Below are 26,085 nucleotides of genomic sequence, written 5' to 3' on the forward strand. Positions count from 1 at the left end.
AAGGGTTTACTTAAGAAAATGAATTGTCGACAAAATTTGAAATAGATTAGATTCATCATTCACTCGGGAAGCGGGCAATATATTATATTCATTTATTCATATTTATTTGACTAAAACTCTTTATGTATGTTGTTTCAAATGTTTGTAAGAAAGTTTATTGTACATCCTTCGGTACTTCTTCTAGGCCATAATATCTATGGCTCACTTGTTCTTCGTTCACTTTGACAATTCTAAATCCAGATTTATCAGTTCCCAATTGTCCTCCAATTGCTGATGTCACAATAACTTCAAGTCCGTTGTACATGCCTCCTGAATTGCGGTGGTAATGGCCACAAAATACGTACTTGACACCTGCAGAGGTAAAAAATAGAGTGGTTAATGACCAAAACTGGAAATTCAAAATGTTATATCATGCTTAAACTTAATTCCCTTCTAAAGCATAGACATCAGAGCAAAATAACTACAATAAATTCTTCCAATATACACTTGAAAATTTTTCATGTATTCATGCTTTGATTAGTGAGCATTGGCTGAATTCCCTTGATGTTTGAGTAGACTAATTCTATTATGTATATTGAAATAATCTTTGAATTTCTATTTAAACAATCTTTGAGACGTTATCTTATGGGCAGTGATAGAGTCAATTGTATCTTTCAGTACAGTCAACACATATTGATATATGTACAGTGTAAATATCAATTATTAATAATAACAGCAAGAGATTCGTATGTGTCAAAGTTCATATTTGTGAATATATTCAAAGGAAAATTATCTACGACAAAAGAAAAATAGTACGATATATATTCCACGTTGTACAAGGTGCGCCAGAGAAACTTACTTATATGAACAAATTCAGTCGAGTAGAGTGGCAGGATGGGGCGCAACGGGAAGTTCCCAAATTTATCCTTCCTTAAGTAAGTAGCCATCATGCTCTGGTCTAGAGAGCAGCGGGCCTTCGCAGTTGAGAGCTTCTTTTCTAATGGTCGATCACTTGTTGTTGCTATGCAATGTGCCTTCCGCGCTTGATTTGAAATTCCTGGTTTTGATTCACAGACTCCTTCCTGGCCGTAATTCGATTCTGTCGTGGGTTAACTTATTTCGGGAGTGTGGAAGTGTCGCTAAACCCAGAAATGGACTTCAACGAACCATCATAACTCCAGGAAATATCGAAAGAGTGAGGCAGTCAGTTGTGCGTTCTCCCCGGCGTTCGGCTCGCAAACACGCAGCTGCTATGACAATTTCTGACTCCAATGTTTGACGAATTTTCCATGAAGACCTTCAATTTCATCACTATAAATTGGCTGTTGTTTGTCACAAGAACGCGATTTTGCTAGGCTACCCGTCAAAATGCATGTAATATGCTGATTGACAACCTGCCTGAAGAGGCGCGGTCATTTTTTTCAGTGACGAGACTCATTTCCACATGCGTTTCCTCAATGCTAAACTTTTTGGGGTTATTTGAAATACCTGGTTTATGTCGATCGACCACGGACCATAGTACACCTCAAGAATAACATTCGCGACGCCATTGCCAACATACCGATTGATATACTGCAACGAGTGGATACAAATTTCAAAAATCGAGTTCATCAGTGTATGCGCTATAGGGGTCACCATTGATGTCATTTTCAAGACTGCATGGAAAAAATGGGATATTGTATTCTCATATTAAAACAATAACTAAAGTACTTTTGTTTGTATTGACCTTTCAAATAAGTAAGTTTCTCTGGCGCACTTTGTATGATCAGTTGATCATGGTTTGCTCCCCCCAGGGCACCATTTTTGGGTGAAGCATTAATCTGACAATTATTCAGTCAGTCGACTGTGGTGGGGAATAAATTAAACATTAGGATCTTAATTTCTAAATAAATACTATTATGATAAAATCAAATAGAGAGACGAAATTAATATGAAAATACAATAAATATTTGATATACTGCAACGATCAATCAATAAATATTGATATACTGCAACGAGTGGATACAAATTTCAAAAATCGAGTTCATCAGTGTATGCGCTATAGGGGTCACCATTAATGTTATTTTCAAGACTGCATGGAAAAAATGGGATATTGTATTCTCATATGAAAAAAGATTAAAACAATAACTAAAATACTTTTGTTTGTATTGACCTTTCAAATAAGTAAGTTTCTCTGGCGCACCTTGTATGATCAGTTGATCATGGTTTTCTCACCCCAGGTCACCATTTTTGGATGAAGCATTAATCTGACAATTATTCAGTCAGTCGACTGTGGTGGAGAATAAATTAAACATTAGGATCTTAATTTCTAAATAAAATACTATTATGATAAAATCAAATAGAGAGATGGAATTAATATGAAAATACAAAAAATAAATCACCTCCAGCAACCAATTTATCGAGCATTCTTTTGCGGGTATCGTATGGTATAGCGAAATAGCCCAAGTCTTTGGCTTCTACATCGTCCAAAAACCAAGGAATATGCTGGAACAGGATTGCGCCATGCTTGGAATTCTTGGACAAAGCGAGTTGCTCGTCAATCCAAAGCTCTTGCTCGGCAACCAGTTGTTCGACAAGAGAACCGTCTGCATAATATTGCGAATTGATCACAATAAATAGTACTCCTCCAACCCAAAACGAAAAATAGTCATCTCCAAATGAGTTTCTGTATCTGAAATATGATGAAACAAATTTATTTCATAGTGTTTGATAGGCATTTTAATTTGTTTGATAGGAGTGTCATACTATTTACTCAATTACATGTTATGAGGCTTTACTTCCTCAAGAGCAACTCCGGAATACAACCCCTTGTTCATTATTGTTGTATATTCCACATAATAAGAGAGAGTAGGGTTGTGTTTGTTCGCATCAAAACATGTCAACTTGTGGATTGCCTACCGGAAAAACAGGATCTCCAAATTTTGCACATATTCTAAAAATATCAATCTCGTGCTCCTCGAAGCCCAAATTTCAATTTTTCTTCTAGATTTTTCAGAATTAATGTTCAAATTTCATTGATGGGACATGAATATAACCATAATTGAAATGTACATACCATTTATGTTATATAGAACTATAATCTAGAAAGACTACTTCTTCGAAACAGATGGTTAAAATTGGCAACTAAATTAATAACCAGTCCAATTTTGTCAGGTTGGCGTTAAGTTGAGGATGGTTTCTAAACAAGATTTGAGTTCGGTCACTTTATTACTTTCCTTGCCCTATTACCATAGGTAAGGAAAGTATTGCTTTCCGAAAAAAATTAAGGTACCCCAATTTCTAAATTTCTATACGTTTCAAGGTCCCCTGAGTCCAAAAAACTGGTTTTTGGGTATTGGTCTGTATGTGTGTGTGTGTGTGTATGAGTGTATGTGCGTCTGTGTACACGATATCTCATCTCCCAATTAACGGAATGACTTGAAATTTGGAACTCAAGGTCCTTTCACTATAAGGATCCGACACGAACAATTTCGATCAAATGCAATTCAAGATGGCGGCTAAAATGGCGAAAATGTTGTCAAAAACAGGGTTTTTCGTGATTTTCTCGGAAACGGCTCCAACGATTTTGATCAAATTCATACCTAAAATAGTCATCGATAAGCTCTATCAACTGCCACAAGTCCCAGATCTGTAAAAATTTCAGGAGCTCCGCCCCATCAATGCAGATAGATTCCCAATTATCAGGCTTCAGATACAATTGAAACAAAAAAAATCAAGTAGATTGAGTAGATTGGAGTAGATTGAGCATGAAAATCTCTACAATTAATGTTCAGTAACATTTTCACCTAAAATTGAAAATAAGCTTTAAATTCGAGAAAATGTGATTATTCAATTGCAAATTATTGTTGATTCTATTAAATCATTCACTATGAAGAGATAGCAGACCTCATGTGTGTCTCCAGCGTTATTGCCCTGTCACCAGCTGGCTCAAATATTCGAATAGTAGACTTGAGATGCGCGGGAACACTAGCGTCAGTGATCAATTTTCATAACGGCAAGGAAAGTTGTGTGAGTGCGCCACACCAGATTTTTATGTTAGTACCAAGTTGAAGAACACTTTATAAATACTATAATATAGGAAAGAACTGTCTCATACACGTACGAGATTCTAGGCCTACTTCAATCTCTTCAAGATTCCACTCGGTCAAGTTTTCAGTTTGTCAAGTTTTAAAATAGACCCTTGCGGAGCACGGGTTACCTGCTAGTAGTCTATATTTTTTATATAGACGGTGATTATCTAAAGCTAAAACAATTTCTCATTGTTTCCATTGGAGCAAACTGAGATCAGTGTGCATCAGGTCAATAATTCTATTGATACAAATAAACTGAAGAAGACTCACTGATTCACACTTTGTACGGTTGGCTGATCACCGCAGTCATGATTTCCACAAACGCAGACAACTGGTATTTCCTTGTCCACTTTACTAAAAATCTCGGCAAAGGTCTCTTCTTGTTGTTTTCTCAGCTCTGGACTAACAACTGAAAATTTTAATAGAAATTAATTTATCATTGAATATACATTTTCATAGAATATACAAAATATTGAAAGTGAACAATAGTGTTATCACTAATTTAATAAGGGACTAAAGTGAGGTCCACGTTATAATGGCAGTGGAGAAAGATAGGAGAAAAACGTTGCCGATCCTCTGTCTTGTCAATGCCTTCTATACACGGTAGCTGTTACAGGTTTATTGATGTAATATTAACGGTTCATTCTCGTTTAAAATAATCAATATCGGGGCACCGAGCTTTGCTCGTTATTTATTTATTGACTTTTGATAAACCGAACACAATTCTTTAAAATGATCGGGGAAGTACTAACAGGCACAGCCCAAAACTGTTTCTTTCCCTAATAATTTTGATTTATACACTATAAATAGTCCAGAAAGTAGGTTATGTTCCATACACTTGAATTCAGGTTCAATTTTCTGTTCAAACATTTGAAAAAAAATATATAATTTAGATTATATACAAACCAAATAGAATAACAAAATAACACTCACTAATCACTTGAAATTGTCAAATAATGATCAGCTTTGAATTTAAAATAATCAATCATATTTTATTAAGCAAGACATTATATTTTTCAATAATTTGATAATGAATTTTCATAATTAAGATGAAATATTTTGTTAATTATTAATTCTACATTGTTAAATGACGATCTGGCAACAGAGCAAAGCGAGAAAGAGATAGTACTATCCGCTTTGTTGAATGATAGACAAGGATAGCAATACCATTGCTAATCAAACACTGCCATTATAACGTGGACCTCAGAAACAATACTAAGATGATAATAATAATATTTTTTTATTGTGATTTGGTGATATGACTTTTGTGGTTGGTAGAGGCCACGAGATGTAACATGAGCCTCAACCACTCAAACGATGAAAGAGTGGCTGGCTTGGTAAGGATGTAGGGGTTGGAATGTCTCTCTCACACATCTTCCTCTCTCACTTTGCATGCACATGGCCAGTGTACAGTCTGTTCGAAAAGAAAGTACCGTTTGCCGGGAACAAACTGATCAAACTCTACCCCCACCCTAAAAAAATAAGAGTTTCAATCAATCAAAAATTCTTTATTGGTTCTTCAAAACAAAAAATATACACAAAAAATTCAGCAAAAATATTAGAATCCAATACACCTACAAGGAAAATCCTGTGCGCAGGTGAGAGTTGATCCCCATGTGGTGAAAGTCGAAGGTTCATGTTATATCTCGAGCCTGTATTATCCACCATAATAGTGTTTTAATCATCCTTCTATATCAGAGATTCTCTGTGCCGGTTGCACAAAAGCTGGTTAAATTTTAATCGTGATTAATTTTACGATAACCAATCAGAGAAGGATTTTAAAAAGACGGATTTTCTGTGCCGGTTGCACAAAAGCCGGTTAAATTTTAATCGTGGTCAACACGAGAACCAATCATCCCCCTACCACGCCAGCCACTCTTTCACCGCTTGAGGAGTTGAGGTTCATGTTATATCTTGTGGCCTCTACCATCCACAAAAGTCATATCACAATAAATAATGAATATTATTATCATCTAGTATTGTTTTTAGTCCCTAATTAAGTTTTTTTTCAACATACTATTGCTATCTAGTTGTAATAGTGTGAATATTGAGTGGGTATTATTGTAGTTGTTTTTGTGTATCTTATATTATTTTTCAGGTTTTTGAACTGAAATGAACTTTGATTCTAACTGTATGTTGAACCCTGCGTTTTTAGTGTGAGAATTGACTCTGCCTTGTTTGAATTTGCTAACTTGTTGCTTAGTAGTCAAAACTAAAGCAATTTTCGTGCATTTTTCAAATGCAGTTTCAATTTCATGTCGAAAAAGCCACTGTATTTGAAGGTTGTACCAGCATTGACCTTTTTGCAGCTTTGGCTTTTCCACTGGAAGTTATGCTCAACGCTCGTGGTGGGGGAACAATTTTCAGTGAAAGGGCCACAGTTAGTATAGAAACGTGAACGGAAAATCATGTAACGTTGCGTGAACCTCGGTCCTCTGAATGGGTCTGTTGCCCATCCAGAGGGACAAATTGAAAAGTTTTTCATTATCAGTACTTTTGTTGTAGTTTGTATAGTAATCTAAAATTGATAGAATCAGTAGATGTAAAATTAAAAGGTTAGTTGTGTGCGTGAATTTAAGTTGAGTGTATTGAGTTTCATTACGTCTGAGTTTATTGAGTTTTGGATTAAGTGGTCTCAAAAGTAAAATTTGAAATTGTTGAAATGGTGAGTGCCAAACTGTTGTTTTTATTTAACTTGAAATTTAGTACATAGAATGACCGAGGCCCGAATTTAGTTGCAGCAAGTTAGCAGGTTCCCAAAATGTATAGATTGAAATTGAATATTCCTTCTTTTTCTGAGTAACTCTGTTTGAAAATTTGACATGATTTCTATTGATTCGTCAATGAGTTCAATAAACCTGAGGTTGAATTTTAAAAAGTATTTTTCATTGAAGTTCCTGGCTCGTAGTTACTATGTTTGCTAGAATATGTGACAATGTTGATAATCTGTGCATTTGAATGAACGAATCCACTAAAAGCTCCCAATCAATCAAGGATTCAAATACCGGTAGATGAATTGATAGCAGTAAACTTTAGCAAAAATATAGAAGAGAAGAAACAAACCCCCTCCGTTTACATAGTCATGATTGTTACACTCAATCACTGCTCTGCTTTTTCACTTGAAACCACTTTCACTACACTAATAAATTCAAATGGCTTCCTCCTTTTGAGCCTCCGCACCAATCCTCCGTTGTCTAGCAGCTAGATTGTCTCGACGTTGTTGTGTTGGTGGAGCCGTGCTTCATGATTCTGCATACCGCTAATCTCACATTATCTCGCTTAACCAATCTCTCGGCTTTTGTGCAACCGGCACAGAGAATCTCTTATATAAAAGGACATGATTAAAACACAATGGAATCACAACTTGGAAGAGGAAATCATTAAGAATTTGCCATGTTTTTGTTTATGTGAACGAACGTCCGCCAATTTGTATCACAAATTTTCTTGGCAAAATATGATTTTGGTATCCTCTAATGTAGTGGTCGCCAAACAGTCGATCGCAAGCTACCGGTAGCTCGTGGGGTAGTTTTTGGTAGCTGACAGAAATGCTTGGGTTGGCAATCAATATTTGGCCTCAAGTCTCCAAAGAAAAGTTTTCAAATATTATTCAAGTTGCATTCAGGTTGAAAGCTATGTTCAGCTCTACCTACTTGTGTGAAGCATTTTTTTCAAGTATGAAATTCATAAAAAATCGATCACAACTGCATCAGAATGGCGGCTACAACGTATACACTCCAAACATCAAGAAAATACTTGATGACCAAAAAGAGTTCCACTGCTCTCATTGAAATGTACATTTTAACTTTTGTTATACTTTTTGCTATGATATAAGTAGATTTCAATATTACTAGAAAAGTATCTTTATAGACAATAAAAGTGAGAAAATTTCATTGTGCGTACCTTACTTTCTTCAGTCTAATATTCGTTGGTAGCTCACTAGAAGATGATTTATAAATGCTATTCTAGCTCACAGGCTCATCAGTTTGGCGACCATTGCTCTAATGTTTTAAATTCACTGTAGTAATATTCTAAAGGTAATTATGATGTCAACTTACCTCACTAGAAAACAATAGTTTTTTGAAATATACTCTCACAGATTTTAAAATATTGTATTTTGGTCAATGGTAACAAGATTTCTGACATTGTGTTTAGTGTGGTAACATTTTTGAGATGTACCAAACACAATTTGAGAGTTGACTAACTACATCTTGGTGTTTTAATAGTAAACAAAGGATGCTGGCCTACAAAAAAATTAGTAAATGGAACAATAAATACCTGGTACAGCATCACACAAATCTCCGCAAATGACGAAGAACTTTGGTTTTGGTCGAATTGCATTAACTTTCCTGACAGCTTCTTCGCAAAGTGCAATTTCTTTCTCCCATTTAGGATTGGGGAGTTTCAAAATGTATCTATCAATCAAACCAAATTGCGAATCTGCGCCTTGGATGAAATGGAAAGGCCCCTTCCATGTTTTTTCGGAATCTTCATCGAAGTGAACTAACTTGTGATCTTTGGTATTGATTTTCCATTTGATTCGATCCGAACTCATTGTGCACTTTTTTCATGGAGATCTATAATACTGAATTTTCTCCACTCATCAGACGATGACATTCATGCCACAATCTGAGAAAAGATAAAGCAAAGCTTCAGAGTCATGAATGTTTTATGACTTCTGACAAAAGGCAAAATAATGTTGTTCTTATCTGTCAACTACTAATCTAGAACTATATAAGTTAGCTGTGCCTTATTAGTGTATACATATTTTACTGGCTTTTGTTAAAATTCAGCTATATCGTAACTTGATATAAGAACCAAATCCTTTCTTTCAATAAAAATTCGAGAATGAAATGGTAAGGCTCAACTCGCACTTACGCAACTCAGGTTGAGAAGAGACTCGACTCTAGTCGAGAGCATGTATTTTCAAATGGTGACAGTCGCGGAGACTAGAATCGTCTGATCTAAGTGTCACCATTTGGAAACACATGCTCTCGACTAGAGTCGAGTCTCTTCTCGACCTGAGTCGCGTAAGTGTGAGTTGAGCTTAAGAGCTACGCCTGATTTTTCGTTACCAATCGTTTTATAATAATGAGTTTAGGCCTATTTCTCATTCAAAATTAATAAATAATAATTTTCATAGCAATGGGAAGATGAAATTTCAAAGCTTTTTACAATAAATACATTGAACCACTTTTAGACTAGGCAGCCAGCCAGGCAACAACCAGGTCACACAGGCAATCGCTCACTCCGTCACCTGCCACTGCCGCCTGCCCAAGACCTAACAGCGTGGTCGTCGGACTCGGCATCCAACCAGCAGCCAAAATGTGGCTGCCAGGATTTCTGCAATATGTCTATGTTTGTCATGAAGGCATGTTTTAGATTCTAGAGTTTAGAACACTAGGTGACTACAAGAAGAGAGTCTCTTGACGGCAATAATTACAGCTTTTAGGGCAAACAATTATGGGAACTTGTTCCATCAGATGCAACGCCTCCCACACAACTCACCCTCTTTTGGAATATATTTTTTTTAAATAGGTAATGCCTGGTTGCACAAAGGCTGGTTAAATTTTAGCCGTGATTAAATTCATGAGAACCAATCAGAGGCCTTTTTGATAAGACGGCTTCTCTGATTGGTTCACGTAGAATCACGGTTAAAATTTAACCGGCACCAAGTTTCTAATAATAATTATTATCAAATGGGCGTAACTCGAGGTCCTGTGCCATTATTCCTGTCATCAAAATTTTTTTATGTTTTTTGATCCCAAAAATTAAACGGCAGTCACTACTGTTTCCAAAATAAATGAAGGACAAAGCAGCACAATTTTGCATGCATTTAACCAACAATGAGTCAGCCATGTTGATTTTTAAACTATTGATAGTCAATACAGTTCTTATTGATAGTCCCTAACCCCTTCCAGCATACTAATGCCATTTAAAAGCAAAACCCTAACCTACCCTTTACCTTTGAAACATTAATAAACATTCCTCAACCTGGTCTCTAACCCCTTTCCAGCATAATTATTTCAATCTCAAACCAAACACTTAACCCCCTAACCTACTCTTTTACCATTGAAACACAAATAGACATAACTCAACTTGATTCCTAACCGGCGTTATTGTAGGTCTAGAAGTGTGTAGTCTTCAACAAAGTAAGGTTAGTAAAACTATTTTTTTTTAATTTATGAGTGGCCGGCGTGGCCGCCATATATTTTTTTGTGATCAAAGTAACATACTTAATCGATTCCAATCAAAAATGTACACATATAATGGCATTAGACCTGGACTTTAGCCTTCAAAGGCTCTTCCACTAAACAAGTTTTGCAATCAGGCAAGCCACAGGTGTGTGTGTGTCTGCCAAGTTGTCAAAGTTCGTATCAAGTGTAGCAAATTTTGCTGATGGTGTGATAATAGAAAAAAGTACCAAAAGTTGTTAGAAAAGAAAAGTTAAAGATAATCATAATAAATAGAGTAGGCCTAGTACTCAATAATTGGCCATAACCAAGAAAAATATAACACAGTAATCAACACCAGATAAGTGTATACCTATTATACCTATTGACTTTTTAACAACAGACAACAGATGATATAAACTAAAAAAATTATGCCAAGATATGAAATGAATTCGTCTTACCATAAATTTGGATTGATTGTTTATTTCCATAACATTTTATTAAATCTGAAATGTCAAGAAAAAATTGAAATGTTGGCGGTCATCCGGCCAACACCCATCTCTCTTCTTTCTTTCTGCTGCTATCAGCTGATTGCTACAACCAGCTGAGAAACAGACATGAAATGCCTGTTTGTTGTTATTTGAAGTGACAGTGGAGTGCTTCGACTTTCGATTACGTTTAGTGAGGTTGTAGTAACTTTTGATGTTATATTTCAGAAACTCAATTGGTGGGGATTAAAAAAGGGTGTGATACATCGATGCGTTATCATCTAGCATATCTTATCACATTATCATGATTTATTAATAGTTTGTCTTTGTGCATCCCGCGTTCACTAAAAACAGATTTGGGTTAGAAACTGTTCGGTAATTTGTCTTTCCTACGTAAACATAAACTTTCACATTTCCTTATTGACATATGATACAGGCTTGAATGATATCACGAATCAATATTAGCGTTTGAAAATTGCTTTTGAAACAAATTTTATGAAATTGAACTTTTCAATTACCGTATTTTATAAAACTTATCAATCCTTTATCTAAACTGTTTTATTAATTAGTTCCTAGAACTGAGAATCAATCTTATTTTTCTTTCAAGCTTGAGTATTGTCCCAAAAAATTAATAAAATGTCCAAACTTGAAACAGGTTTTCAGAATACATTTGAATAAGTTGCACTTTTGTTTATCATGTGCAGAATGTCTGCGCGTTGGAACTTATGTAAGTGTTGCTGTGGCGGCAATGAGGATGATCGAGCGCCTCATTTTTATTGTGGATGTGAAGCTAGTAGCAATGTAAAACGTAGCAAATTAAAAATGTACGGCGAAGACTTGTCTACTGAAGATATTGACAAACAAACATTAATTTTTGATGGTAATGAAAGTACTGCTTCCGATAACAACACTGAAAAGCGAGAAAAAGATGAATGGGTTGTGCATAATCCGGTAAGTCACTCTGTTAGTTTTTGATTATGTAATAATCTTTTCAATTAACTTATTATTTACTTTTAACATTTCTAAACCCTTTTTTGTCTAAGAAATGTAGAAAAGTTGTGTAATAAATAATTTTTGTCGATAAAACTACAGATAAGGTATACATTTTTATAACTCGCCAGTTAGATGTTTAAGTTGACATTGACACTTTTACTTTAATTTGATTACCGGTAATAATATAGACTGGTCAGACTTTGAATTGGCATGTAGCTTAAAAAGGTGAATACTTCAAAAGTTCATTTGTTGATGAATGATTCTTTTTTCATGTAGCCTAACCCAATTTAATCAGTATAGAAATATATTGACGATATCATTAACACTCCGGTAGTCGCGCCCTACTTAATCACACGAGCAGTCGCGTGTTGTATTTTGTACAACATCCAATTTTCAAAGTGTTATGTACGGTACTCTGTATACTGTCAAAACATATTAATTAATTGTATAATTACTTTTTTCATCTTCTTGGATTATTTCACGCCTATGAACATTTGGATGATTACTTCATAGGCCAATAAGGTACATCTAGCAAAGCCATCAATTATGTGCTATAGGTTCGTTTACAGTCCCCGTATACAGTATTTCCCTATCTTATGCACAGTGCGACTTATGCACTGTCACGACTAAATGGCACCTAAAGACCATTGCTCGGTTGATACTGCAACTCAGTGGAGTGATGGGGGGAAAGTTTTGGAATGCATAGGTGACTCATTCACTGACACCACCCCATTCAATAGTTTTGTGCAGCAATAAACCTGACACTGTTGTACTTTTTACAACAGCGCGACTGCCGGAAGGTTAATAGGCTGTATCGATGTATTCCCTGTTTTGATATTTCAATATTAGGCCAACTATGAAGTTACCCTAATATTTCAATATTAGGCCAACTATGAAGTTACCCTTGCCGTGGCGGCTAATGAGGACTGGAATTATTCCGTATTTCTTAAAACATCCAAACCGTGCAATACCTATTTAGAAGATATGATAAAAACACATTTTTGTTATTGTTTTTAAAGATTTCAAAAGCTGAACTTCACATAAAAATAGCTACCTCTTTTAAATTTGTAGCCACACGTTATAAAATAAATAATTATTGCAGACAACTCCGAATAAGGAAGATAAACACCTATTCAATATTCTCCATCAATCCTTGATCAGATTGTGCTGGATAGATTTCGTCATTAAAAAAATAAGTTATAAACACTGAAGATGGCATGCCAAATAAAACTCTTGTGATCTCCTCATCACCTAATGAGTAGATAGATAGATAGATAAGTGACTTTTATTCATTTTTACAATATCTTTTATTCATTTTAAAATTTTTACACTTTACAATAAAAGTGATGTGGGCGTAGTTGAGACAAAATTCCCCTCTTCCACTTGACCCACAAAGTAGAGTAGGTTGGGAGGCTAATCAGTTTATCTCGCAGTACTTTCCTGAATGAATTTTCTTCCAATTCACAAATACACTGGGGAAGTCTATTGAATATCTTCAGTGTGCAAATAGGATAACTGCTATGTGATTCAGTCAGTCTTGAGTAAGAAAGGTTAATGCCATTTCGCCTCCTGCTGTGATCATGGAATTGACCACTTGCTTGCAGCGTATGAATCCGACCCTTCAGGAGTGTCAAGATACTGAGTAAGTATTGGATGAAGACACTAAGAATCCTCAAACTTACAAAAAGTGGCCGGCAATGTTCCAGAGGTAGAGATGACATTACGATGCGCACTACTTTTTTGAAGAAGGAGAATCCTCTCACAACTGCTTGTGTGACCCCAGTTTACAATTCCATAATTGACGTGACTATGGAAAAGGGCATGATATGCAGTAACCAGATAACTTTTAGGTACAATGTCACAGTATACATACAGTATGGAAACTTGGCTAGTACCCTGGCGCAAAAATCCGCCATCTTGTTAGAAAGCAGCTTGTCTCCCTCAGTGGTGCGGACTCCCGGACACTTCCGGTGACTTTTGGTGTTCCTCAGGGATCGGTGCTGGGGCCTACACTGTTCCTTGTCATGATAACGTGTCTAGTATTTGTGCCATGTAAAAAGCATTGGTTAGATAGGCGTTTGATTGACAGTTTCCATTCTGTATCTATTCTGTGACAATGTTTCTCAACTTCTGCATCAGGTAGATTACCTTGGAGAGTCGATTACAGACCATATCCACATGTTGATCCCATGACAGGGAGGCTTCCACCATAAATCCAAGAAGTTTAACTTCGGGCTCACCAAAGGAAAGTGGACTACGCTTCAAGGTGCACAGAAAATGTTGTGTCTTAGCCTCGTTCATGCACATCCTGTTAGATTCTGAGCCTCAAGCTGGCTTCCTCCAGCAATTATGCTGACCTGTGAAGCTAGACCGTGGTTCAGGCTGAACAGAGTGAACGTACGTTTTAATCATAACATTTTAACCTGATTTGAATAATTCTTCATATTTATTTATTTAGTATTTTAGGTTCATAATGTGATCACAAAAGCAGCAAGGATAAATGAAAAAATAAGAATAAATAGAAAACTAATAATAGCTAGTCACAACAAAAAATTCAGAAATATGAACTCACCAGCGTGGAGTCCAACATAAAGAACTCACTATTTATATATTTATTTATTCTTATGGCTTTTATCGGCAGAGAGATCCTTTCGGATGTTCTGCCGTGCCGTATTACCCAATGTCATTTCCTATCAACACTCAGATGCCTTCAGGTTTGTTCAAAGCCTTGCCATTTATATAAAACAAGATATTTTTTAAGAAAAATAATATTCTATTTTGTTTCTCTTTATACAGCAATAAACGCATCTGATTCTGCATGCTATATTCTCAATAATAACAGCTGTGTTTGTCTTCTTGCCTGTAGTTGATTGGTATTTCTTGGTTGGCGCCTTTGATTGCAAGGCCGGCCGCTCACTGGCTTATACTCCGTACAGAATTACTTCAGACTTGGAGGAATTTACGGCGCAGAGAAATTGAGGGAGATCAGCCAATTACAGTGATGGATAGAGTCATCGATGGAAGCGCAGTTGTCAATTTGCCGATTAGAGTCAGTCGAGTCTGTGATTGCAGAGAGAAAGCTTCCCAAGTTTAACATGAGCGCTTGAACACTCACTGGAAATTAGAGAACTCTGGCCGGTACACAACGGCAACATCCCTGCCGCTGTATGCCTTCTCTGCTGTGCATGTCCATCCCAAGTCAGAAGTTATTTTGCACAGAGTATAGATGTGGCGCGTAGAGATGTTTTCACCTTGCCTTGTATCGTACCCTAGTTGATTGAACATTATTATCCAAACCCTATCTTTAAACCTCATTCGCACTACTATAGGATTAAATTCATGTATTCATCTATCTCAAAGAGAGTAACATTCAATGTTAATAACGCTTTTCATGTTACTGTACCCCATTATTGCAAGCGGGCCTCAGCATATTCTCCAATTGATCTCCTCAAATTATGTTTTCGCTTTATTTATTTAATTTTTAAAAGATTATAGATGAAATGCTTGTCGACATCATCATATTAAATATAACATGGGTTTTTAAGAAGCATTTGTGAAACACAGCTGTATTTATCATGAATGCATCTCTTACTCCATCAAACTGTCTTTTTGTAGTTTAAAGACGCTATCAAGGTAATATGTAATACCTTTATTTACTTGGTTGACAACCAAGAAGATCGGTGGACCTGCCGAAAGATCTCTTTGTCACATTGAGTGATTAATTCATTTATTGTAAAATATCTGACTGCTAGTCGTTTTTTCTCATATCAAAATGTGATTTAATAATAAGCATTTCGTGATGGAAAACAACATTGAAGACCTTTATTCACCTTCCACCAATGCCAACAAGGCCGGATTTGTTGCGCCAAGAGTTTAATGTAGAAACCGATACATTAAAAAGGCTACCAACGTTATCACATGGATATAAATAATATAATATACGAAATATAATACTAGACTGCTTATATTATTTTAAATTAGGGATAGAACCAGTTTTGGGCAAATGCCTGCTGGTTCATCAAGAATTTTGTAATAAATTATTGTCAATAAATGAATGAAGATGTAATGAAATGATTGCAAGATTTATGGATTATTTGTACAACAAGAGAAACTTGAAATTAGTCATAATTATCTATCTTTAGTATTGTTAAGATATATTTTTATCATAAAGATAGGCCTACTCAGGTCATATAATGGTGTCGATTTATCTATCTTTAGTATTGTTCAGATATATTTTTATCCCAAAGATAGGCCTACTCATGTCATATAATGGTGTCGATTTATCTATCTTTAGTTGTATTGTTCAGATATACTATACTTATGTCATATAATGGTGTCGATTCTAAACGATCACTTTGTTCATCAAAGTAGAGACAATCACGTTTTTGAAACTTATAACAAACTTTTTGACGTACTGAGTGATTCATTTATATTGTATATTTTTATACTGGGCGCATGACTAATAACTATTTGTTGCTTTATTTTGCAGTTTCACGGTGAATATATGCCGGATCATCTCAAAACAATTGGACATTGGCTTCCACTTTAATCCAAGATTCGATCAACAGTATATTGCAAGGAACTCCAAGATTGATGGAAAATGGGGTATCGAAGAAGCTCAGTCTTACTGCCGATTTCCGTTTTCAAGAGGAGACAAATTCTGCGTAGAAATTTTCGCAACTCATAATGAATTCATGGTATTATATTTTTATCTATAAACTCTTCTTTGTAAGTTAATCACCAGCTTTTAAAAATTCAGCATTCACAATTTCTTACATTTTTCTTGTGCCCAGATTATTTATTTGTAGGCTACACTGATTTCGATCAAAAATTACCCATTAAAAAAGTTGACTTCAGTCAAAATATTCCAGGATACTTAATTCTATAGTAGCTAGTAGCATAGGTTGTAGGGAATTGTCTTGATAATTCTTCAAATGGAAACCTGGAAGGAATATTTTTGAAAATTTAATATAAATCAAACAGATTCAATAGAAATTAAGCTCTAGTCAAACAGTTTAAAAAATGTTATACCCAATCAAAAAATATAGAGTTCTAGGCCTATATAATAATAAACTTTATTGCCAAAAAACAACGTATACAAAATAATACTCAATCATCCAAAGTCTAAACTAATAATAATTAATAATACAATTATGAATATTATACAAATTATGTTCTTTTGACAAAAATACTCTCATGCAAGGGAATCTTCCCTGTACGCATGGAGGAGTTGCTGCAGACCTGAGAAACTCTTTTATAGTTAATCAATCAATTTGTTTATCGAATTCCTAACAAACTTTATTTTCATTTTAACATACTTTATATACTATCTTTTCTCTTTATTTTATTTTTTCGCTTTTTCTGCAGGTGCAGATTTATAGTGATCAAAGTAATTGGAATTAACGTTTTTTTTGGGAATCTAATTTCGTAGATAACATTATTTTTTATTTAAATCGGAATACAATTCAATGTTCAACCTAACTATTCCATTAGATATGATATTCTATAATTCTTCTATCAAAATTTAAACATTTTTCAATTAATGGTCATTCGAGTGTAATTTTTGTGCGTTTTATCCAGTTTTTCATCCGTCAAAATTAAAAATTTTCAGTTTTCTTTGTTTTTGAGTAAAAATGGACTACTCGTAAATTTTAGAAGACTGGAATCATAACCCTATTTGGGACTTTTAAAATGTTATCTAAATTTGGGGAGAGAAATAGTACAAGGAGTATACTTAGTTTCTCTCTCCCGATATTTGTAGAAATGATAAAGAAATAAAATATAAAATTATGAAAGGTTGAGACGGTTGAATATTGATGGTTCAGCTAGCTTATTATTTTTAAAGGTTTGTAATTTTATAGGCTCATCATTCACTTTCAAGAAACTAATATAAGCCTAGGCCTAGTTTCTATTCATATATAATTATGATTTCATGTTAACAGTATTTATCTTTTCATTCAATATACTATTCCAATAATATAACTATATTTCAATAGAAAAATAATAACCATCTATTGATTGCATTGCAGGTTGCTGTGAACGGCTTACATTACTGTGCCTTCTCATATCGATATCCCCTATTCGATCTGAACAGAATTGAGATTTTTGGAAATTTAACATTACAAAAAATAGTGTGCGTTTCGAGCAAAATTTACCCATCTGAATTGTCGAATACTCTACTGCCAAAATCACATTTCTTGTCAATTTCCAACTGCAGAACCAAATCGCTCAGCTCAGATCCATTGGACTGTGTAAGTAAACTCAGCTTGTTATGTAAGAAAAATGACTGCAGATATCGTTATTCAATAATAGATAAGCTCAATAGTGCACAATCATATTATGCTTCTACTGTTTATTAAACAAACCCGTTTATTCAGATGAGTTACTTAAATAGAAGCCGATGTGTATGTAATTTAGTCTATAGTGAGGTCCACGTTATAATGGCAGTGTTTAATTAGCAGTGGTATTGCTATCCTTGTCTATCATTCAACAAAGCGGATATCGCGATCTCTTTCTCGCTTTGATCTGTTGCCAGATCGTCCGTTAACAATGTAGAATTAATAATAAGTAAATTCAGCTTGTTATGTAAGAAAAATGACTGCAGATATCGTTACTCAATAATAGATAAGTTCAATAGTGCACATATTATGCTTCTACAGTTTATTAAACAAACCCGCTTATTAAGATAAGTTACTTAAATAGAAGCCGATGTGTATGTAATTTAGTCTATAGTTAGATCCACGTTATAATGGCAGTGTTTGATTAGCAATGATATTCCTACCATTGTCTATCATTCAACAAAGCGGATATCGCGATCTCTCTCTCGCTTTGATCTGCTGCCAGATCGTCCGTTAACAATTTAGAATTAATAAACAAAATATTTCACTTCAATAGAGAACCTTATTTAAATTAAAATTTATTGTATCCCTTATAATTTATTTACTTTTCTCTTTTCTTCATTCTCAGAAATGACTCAATGATGAGGTTTTTTTTAATATTATTATACTATTTTCGATTTGCAACGGTCACCAGCGGGCAAAGTTTATTCTTTTGCTGGTGATGCCATATATAATACGTAAATTATATATACATACGTAAAGAGATATTTATGATTTTGTATTATGATTTTCTTATTTTTAGGTTAACACTTGTATTTTGTTTAAATTTATTGTTCATCATATTTGATTTGCTCTTTGTTTGTGATTGTTTTTTTTAAATGGCGAAATAAATGATTTGATTTGATTTGATTTGATTTCATTTTAGTAATGAAAATTCATTTTAAAATTATTGAAAAATATAATTTCGTGGTTAATAAAATTATAATTGAATATTTTGAACGAGAATGAACAATTAATATCACATCAATAAACCTGTATCAGCTACCGTCTATAGAAGGCATTGACTGGACAGAGGATCGGCAACCTTCTTCTCGTATCTTTCTCCACTGCCATTATAACGTGGATCTCACTATAGTCTCTTATGTATAATGCTGTACAAGTTATCAAACCCATGAGCTCTCAGAAAATTAAGGCACATAAAAAGTGACAGTTATAAATTTATTACCCACATGAAAAATGTTGCATATTGGTTTCGTATGATTAAAAAGAATCTGATAAGGCGATTCTAACAATGAGAGTAAATAATGTATAGGTTTTATGACCATTGTGAGAGATAAATTACATCAGTTGATATTATTGCCGTAACTATCATGCAGGAGAATGATTGTTTATCTTACTCTGTTGATAGGAAATTAATGTTTTATGTTGAGAAATTCGATAACACTCAGTACGGCATATGATAATAAAGAATATCTTTCAAGACTATTATTAATGACACTAGTAATAATATTATATTACTTGAAGTTAGAATTGGCGTGCCGTCGTCATCCTATAGTGAGGTCCACGTTATAATGGCAGTGGAGAAAGAAAGAAGAACAACGTTGCCGAACTTCTGTCTTGTCAATGCCTTCTATAGACGGAAGCTGATAGAGGATATTGATGTAATATTAACGGTTCATTCTTGTTTGAAACTATCAATTATATTTTATTAAGCAAAAAATTATATTTTTCAATAATTTCATAATGAATTTTCATAATTAAGATAAAATATTTTGTTAACTAATTATTAATTCTACATTGTTAAAAGACGATCTGGCAACAGGGCAAATCGAGAAAGAGATAGCGCTATCCGCTTTGTTGAATGATAGACAAGGATAGCAATACCATTGCTAATCAAACACTGCCATTATAACGAGGACCTCACTATAGACTAAATTACATTATTATTATTATTATTATTATTATTATTATTATTAGCGTATGGCTTTGAATGGTGGGGAGACCCAATGGTAGTTCCACCTCGCCGTATATAATATTCCAAAGTTCCCTAATGGGAAACCGGACACTAAGGTTATAGTGAGCACAATACTCTAAATTTAAACTTTTCACTTCGGAATAAAGTTCATTTTGATGTTAAAAAGTCCAAACATATAAAAAACTGAAACAAAACACAAAACCGCTAAACCACTAAATTACATACACTATTCAAGTAATAGGATTCTGTATTAAAAAGGTGCACTACCTACCCTAGATTATAGTTTTAACTGTTTTGGTATTGATATTCATATCACAAAAATATTACAAGATTATCTTGAGAGATTAGCTTCCGCTAGAAGCTGAACTTCAAATCCTTGAAAACCACCCTTGAACCAAATAAGTTGAAATATTACCAAAATATTTATTAGTGAACACCTTAAACCTGTGAGGAAGCTATATTCCATCTTTTTTTAGTAATCTATACAATAATTTTTCAGAAATGTTGATCAGTAAGTAAATCTCATCAGAATTTTATAAGTTGGTAACTAACGGGTGTTTTTTATAGGTATAGATTTTTAAATTGCAATAAAACAACAATGGATTATTTGATTGACATAATTGTTTTTAATGGAAAGATAATCTTGTGGCATTACATTTTGAATATGATTTCTGGCATATCCGATCCATCGCGGCTGGCCACGATGTAGTATTTTATTTTTATCTTGTTCATGAATGTGAAATTTAAATGTAATTAAGTGTAAATTACTAAAGCACATTTACAAAATAATTTGAAATAAAATTATTGTTTAATAATTGAACAATACAGTACAGTGACCTGTATAGCCATCAAACTGTTCATGACACAAAATAATATTACAGTAGTAAAATAGACTACTTAAAATGCTATCTATGATATCAACAATAATACTATTTAGTCTTGTTTTATATTAATTCTGAAATATTTGTTTCAGGTCACTCCTCTGGTTATATCATTAGATAATAAAATTAGTGCCGGAACTGAAATCGAAATCATTGGCAGAGTGAAACTCCTTCCACATTCGTGAGTTGAATTTTTCTAATTTATATCTGAATACTATATTTAGATTCAACTCACACTTACGCGACTCAAGTCGAGAAGAGACTGCGACTCTAGTCTCTTCGCGACGCAGCATGTGTTTTCAAATGGTGACACTCAGACCAGTCGATTCTAGTCCCCGCGACCTCACGACTGTGAGACTGAGTCGAGCGTTGACTCGACATGTTGGTCGAGCCTCGACTTGAGTTGCATAGTACCGTGCATTTTTAATGAAAGTGAGGTTATGTTTTATGAAAGTTATGATTTATCATTTTAGATAAAGACAATAATAAGAATTAGATGTGACAATATATTCATAATGATTATTATAAAATGTGTTACATGCGCTGAAGTGACGAATTGGATCTCATATTTTTAATAGTGTGAGGTTATAAATGGAGTAGCATGGTACTGAAGTAGTTACAATGAGAAAAATAGTCGTAAGGTCTAGAAACTGGAGTATCCTCGACTGAAGTCGTACGATTTGATTCGAGGTAGTGTGAGTTGAGTCTTGGACTACTGACACAGAATAGGTACAGAATGGAAACTGTCAATCAAACTAATGCTTTTTACATGACACAAATACTAGTCAACAAATCTTGTCTTGCTCTAAATACCAGTGATGAGTACGATTCGACTGACATGACACGTCACGTGACCTTAGGAAGTTCCAATCCTGGTCTTCTGATTGGCTCGCGGCAGTGAACGAGATCAATTGATCCGGATCAGTAAAGTGATCCGAACCTCCCATTAATACTATTACAATGCGGAACTTCCTAACAAGATGGCGGATTTTTGCGCCAGGGTACTAGCCGAGTTTCCATACTGTATGTATACTGTGCTACTGATTAATATGATTAGATTGTTATTCTATAGAAGGAATATCGACTAGAAGGAATAGGACAGCTTGGACTGTCTTACTCTAAATACCAGTGATGAGTACGATTCGACTGACATGCCTCGTTTACTATCATAACTGTCCAACTAGAGTTTTATTATTACACTATCTTTACTTTACTTTACTTTTCTTGTTCGTCACAATTATTAAACTGCATTAAGGGAGCAACGATCCCGCAGTATATGACACGTCAAAGTAATCTAATATCTACCATCCCTCATATTTCAACATAACAGATCCCACATAACATACATCAATCAAACATTATTCAACAATGAAGTCTGCTAACCTGTACGGACACAATACAATAAGGAATTCCCTGCGTGTTTTTTTGAACTCCTTCAAGCCATCAATTTCTCTTATGTGAGATGGGATTGAATTAAATATTTTCATTCCCATATAAAACGGGCCACTCTCCAGCAGGCTTAGTCTGTGATGTGGGTAAACAAAACTTCTAAATCGTGTATTATGGGGATGACTCACCTGGTTCTCCTCATACATTCGTCTATTTTTAAAAACGAAGATTGCTAAATCCAATATATAAATAGCAGGAGCCGTCAGCAATCTCTTTTCTATTAACTATTAGCGTAAGGCAAGTACACATTCATAAAAATATTATCAAGTCATTAACCTTTAACAACTTGATATAAATACTAAAATAACTATTAAACTCTAAGTTGAATAAAAATATTAACTGATATCAGAGTTTATCAGAGATAAAATGGTGTAACAACCGAAACCGGTCTTTCTAACTTTCAATAAAATCTGTGGTTTTTGACAATTTCTTAGTCTTTTTATTTAATATGAATAATTACCACAATATCAACTTCTCAACTACACAAAAAGAATAAGAAAAAATTAACTGCTTTTTAAATGAATAAATATTTTGTTGAACAATTAGAAATGCGATGATTGGTATTTCAGCTTTTACGTTTTGTTTTTTTGGGTGTTCTATTTCTCAAACATAAATCACCTCTATTTTAAGGTGAACAAAATCATGTCGATTTTTTCTAAATTCGTCAACCCGTTTAACAATCTGAGGCATTTATTTTTATATTTTCAAATTCTTGAGAACGATCATGAACAGTCCCTCCTTAGGTGTTCGAATGTTGCTCGAATTTTGTAGGTTGTCCTTCTGTCTTTTCACGTCTACATGCAGACGTTCAATTTTTTCTCCGTATGTCTGTCTATTGATGTGTGCGTTGGCCTTGAATTTGATGTCCCAGCTTCAGGTGAAAAAGGCCAGCTGGTCAGCTACTAAGGTCAAGTTACGGCGAAATCCGGAATGTTAGTGACATTAATTAAAGTCCGTGAAATATTACTTTTAACATGGCTCTTTCTCAAAGACTGAGAGGTCCGATTCTCTATCCTCAAATAATCACTCACACTATCTAGCAGCATTCTAACGTGTTTCCCCTCCATTGCCTGGCATTGTTCCAAAATTGTTTGCTGGTTAGCAGGTATATTGGGGTGTGTGATTATGGAGATGTGTTCATCACAAGAACGTAAAGTGAAATGACACGGCGCATCCAAATGTGCGCAGGATGACCATCTCTGTCTATGCTACAAACTGTGGAAGGAGAAATTGGTTTCTCTTCTTCATGTTGAAAGTGATATCTCACGGACTTAAGTGATGCAGGTTTGCAGTCTTATACAGTTGAAACAGTCGCCATCATGCTATTCATACCGGTGTGCTTAAGGCGTGAATACAAACTTGTGAATTGTAAATTAACTAATATTATGTTGTAATGAAAACCTAACGAAATATTAAATTGGACTACTGAAAACTTGACAAACTGAATTATTTACGTACCTACTGAAAACTTGATGAACCGAAAACTTGACAAACTTGATACTTGATTCAGTGAAAACTTGACAAACAGAAAGCTGCTGCCAGCATCAGAAACCGTGTTTGGCATTTCTCTTAATGTTTAAATGTTTATATTTTGCGCATTTACGGCGAAACGCGGTAATAGATTTTCATGAAATTTGACAGGTATGTTTCTTTTTTAATTGCGCGTCGACGTATATAAAAGGTTTTTGGAAATTTTGCATTTCAAGGATAATATAAAAGGAAAAAGGAGCCAATATTAGAATAAAAATCAGGTACTTGTGGATGAGAATACTGCGTGAGGTCTACTGTTCACAGAACTACTAGTTTATATTTATTTAATTGATGAACAGAACGCAATTCTTTAAAATGATTGGGGAAGGACAAACAGACACAGCCTAAAACTGTTTTTCCCCGAATTTTGATTTACACACCATAGTCCAAAAAGTAGGTTATGTTCCATACACTTGAATTCAGGTAAATCAGAATAACTGAATTTTCAGTCCAAACATTTGAAAACAGAAATCACATAAAACTGTAAAATAATAATTAACTTTGAAAATTTTTATATACTTTAATTTAGAATGATATACTATGAATAAAGCATCTACAATTTTGTTAATATAAATGAAAAAATAATGGATATTTAATAAAATCATATCGTTGGTCATGTCAACAAATCAAATATTTTGATCAAGTGGATAAAAATTTCTTGCCAGATAATATTTCTTGTGAGATAAGCTGATTGATTGCAATAGTTCAACAGCTGAAAATAATTCTGCCTCAGTCCCACACACGCACTTGCATCTTCCATTACCGATAGACAACGAAAGTCTCAGCTGTTTTTCCAAGGATGAATAATTATTATCCTTTTCATGTCCTTCAGCGAGTTTTCCCAGGGATGAGACCTAGTGCAATCGAATTTTTATGTTATAAACCTACTATGTTCCAAATTTCGTGAAAATCGTTAGAGCCGTTTTCGATATTCGTTGGACATAAATACATACCCAAATAACCAAATACCCAAATACATTAATAAATAAATATATATAGATATATATATATATATATATATATATATAGAGAGAGAGAGAGAGAGAGAGAGAAATTGCTCGCTTAATATAATAGGATTATATTTGGAGAATTAACATTCCCACAATGCATTTGGGTCGTATCACTGTATTATTTGCATTGGCAGGTTTTACGTGAATCTTCAGCGGGGCAAACTGAACTGTCCGCATCCAGTGATCAATCTGCACGTTAATGCACGCTTCCGCGAGAAGCCGAACCGAGGCTGCTGCACCATTCTGAGCAACTCGTGGATCAGTGACGAGTGGGGCAGTGAGCAGTTTGCAAGTCGCGACTCCTACTTCTTCGCCGGTCAACACTTCCGGCTCACCATCAAGTGCCAGGACGAGGCCTTCCTGCTCTCCAACAACGGAAACACTATCATGGCCTTCACGCATCGCGCCGACTACAGTCGCGTCAACACCATCTTAATTGTTGGCGACATATTTGTTCAGTCAGTTACATTGCAATAACAGCTGATATTAGCACTAGTGTCAACACCAGTATCTTAATTGTTGGAGACATATTTTTTCAGTCGGTTACATTGCAATAACAGCTGAAATTAGCACTAGTGTCAACACCTTAGACCAGTTATAGATTAGACACGGCCCATTGTATATTCATACTGAAAGTCGATGAAGCCAACATCTAACTGCCAAATCCGCCCACCTTGACGTCACAAAAGTTTGTTGTGTAGGTGTTTGTGGGGTTTAACTTACATTGTTGATATTCAATGCATTGTTGTTAGCTTGGTTGTGACGTCAAGGTGGGCGGATTTGGCAGTTAGATGTTGGCTTCAGAGGTTAGGCTTCCCAGCGTGTCTATTCTATAAATGGTCTAAGGTCAACACCAGCATCTTAATTGTTGGCGAGATATTTTTTCAGTCGGTTACATTCCAATAACAGCTGATATTAGCACTAGTGTCAACACCAGCATCTTAAGGCTGTACAAAGACTAAAAATAAACTTTCTACTGGTGATATTCTTTAAAGTTTTTCAATTTGTATATTATCAAGCTATCAAAATGAAAAAATTTTCTCAGGAAAAATTTTTTCCAATCATTACTTTTTGAGATATGAACGCCTAAAGTGAAGTGGTTTATATTATCAAGCTATCAGAAAGAAAGAGTTTTCTCAGGAAAACATTTTTTTCCAATCATTACTTTTTCAGATATGAACGCCTAAAGTGAAGTGGTTTAT

The 26,085-nt window shown here is 34.6% G+C and overlaps 2 protein-coding genes across 8 annotated transcripts; one reads left to right on the plus strand and one right to left on the minus strand.

Moving 5' to 3' along the window:
• On the minus strand, positions 1-10,891 carry LOC111043652 (serine/threonine-protein phosphatase CPPED1). Of its 4 annotated transcripts, none has more exons than XM_022328657.2 (5): positions 10,681-10,891; positions 8,325-8,675; positions 4,320-4,458; positions 2,361-2,650; positions 1-351 (listed from the first exon to the last, which is right to left on the minus strand). In XM_022328657.2, exons 2-5 carry the CDS (start codon positions 8,599-8,601, stop codon positions 155-157), a joined length of 903 nt encoding a protein of 300 aa, XP_022184349.2. In that variant the 5' UTR covers positions 8,602-8,675; positions 10,681-10,891; the 3' UTR covers positions 1-154. The 4 variants fall into 4 exon arrangements, with proteins under 4 accessions (XP_022184349.2, XP_039285004.1, XP_039285002.1 ...); XM_039429070.1 differs by lacking the exon at positions 10,681-10,891 and adding an exon at positions 10,328-10,567; XM_039429068.1 differs by lacking the exon at positions 10,681-10,891 and adding an exon at positions 10,471-10,555.
• LOC111043651 (galectin-8) lies at positions 10,878-25,883 on the plus strand. 4 transcript variants are annotated; one of them, XM_039429064.1, is made up of 6 exons: positions 10,878-11,658; positions 16,190-16,397; positions 17,730-17,951; positions 20,987-21,075; positions 25,018-25,380; positions 25,730-25,883. In XM_039429064.1, the coding sequence occupies exons 1-5, from the start codon at positions 11,585-11,587 to the stop codon at positions 25,358-25,360; spliced, it is 936 nt and encodes a 311-aa protein (XP_039284998.1). In that variant the 5' UTR covers positions 10,878-11,584; the 3' UTR covers positions 25,361-25,380; positions 25,730-25,883. The 4 variants fall into 4 exon arrangements, 3 of the variants coding, with proteins under 3 accessions (XP_039284998.1, XP_039284999.1, XP_039285000.1); XR_005571426.1 differs by having other exon boundaries at positions 10,879-11,658; positions 25,018-25,460; positions 25,730-25,862; XM_039429065.1 differs by having other exon boundaries at positions 10,879-11,082; positions 11,363-11,658; positions 25,018-25,781.
• Positions 25,884-26,085: the final 202 nt, after the last annotated feature.

This window comes from Nilaparvata lugens, chromosome 5, assembly GCF_014356525.2.
Source record: "Nilaparvata lugens isolate BPH chromosome 5, ASM1435652v1, whole genome shotgun sequence".
Classification (NCBI taxonomy): Eukaryota; Metazoa; Arthropoda; class Insecta; order Hemiptera; family Delphacidae; genus Nilaparvata; species Nilaparvata lugens.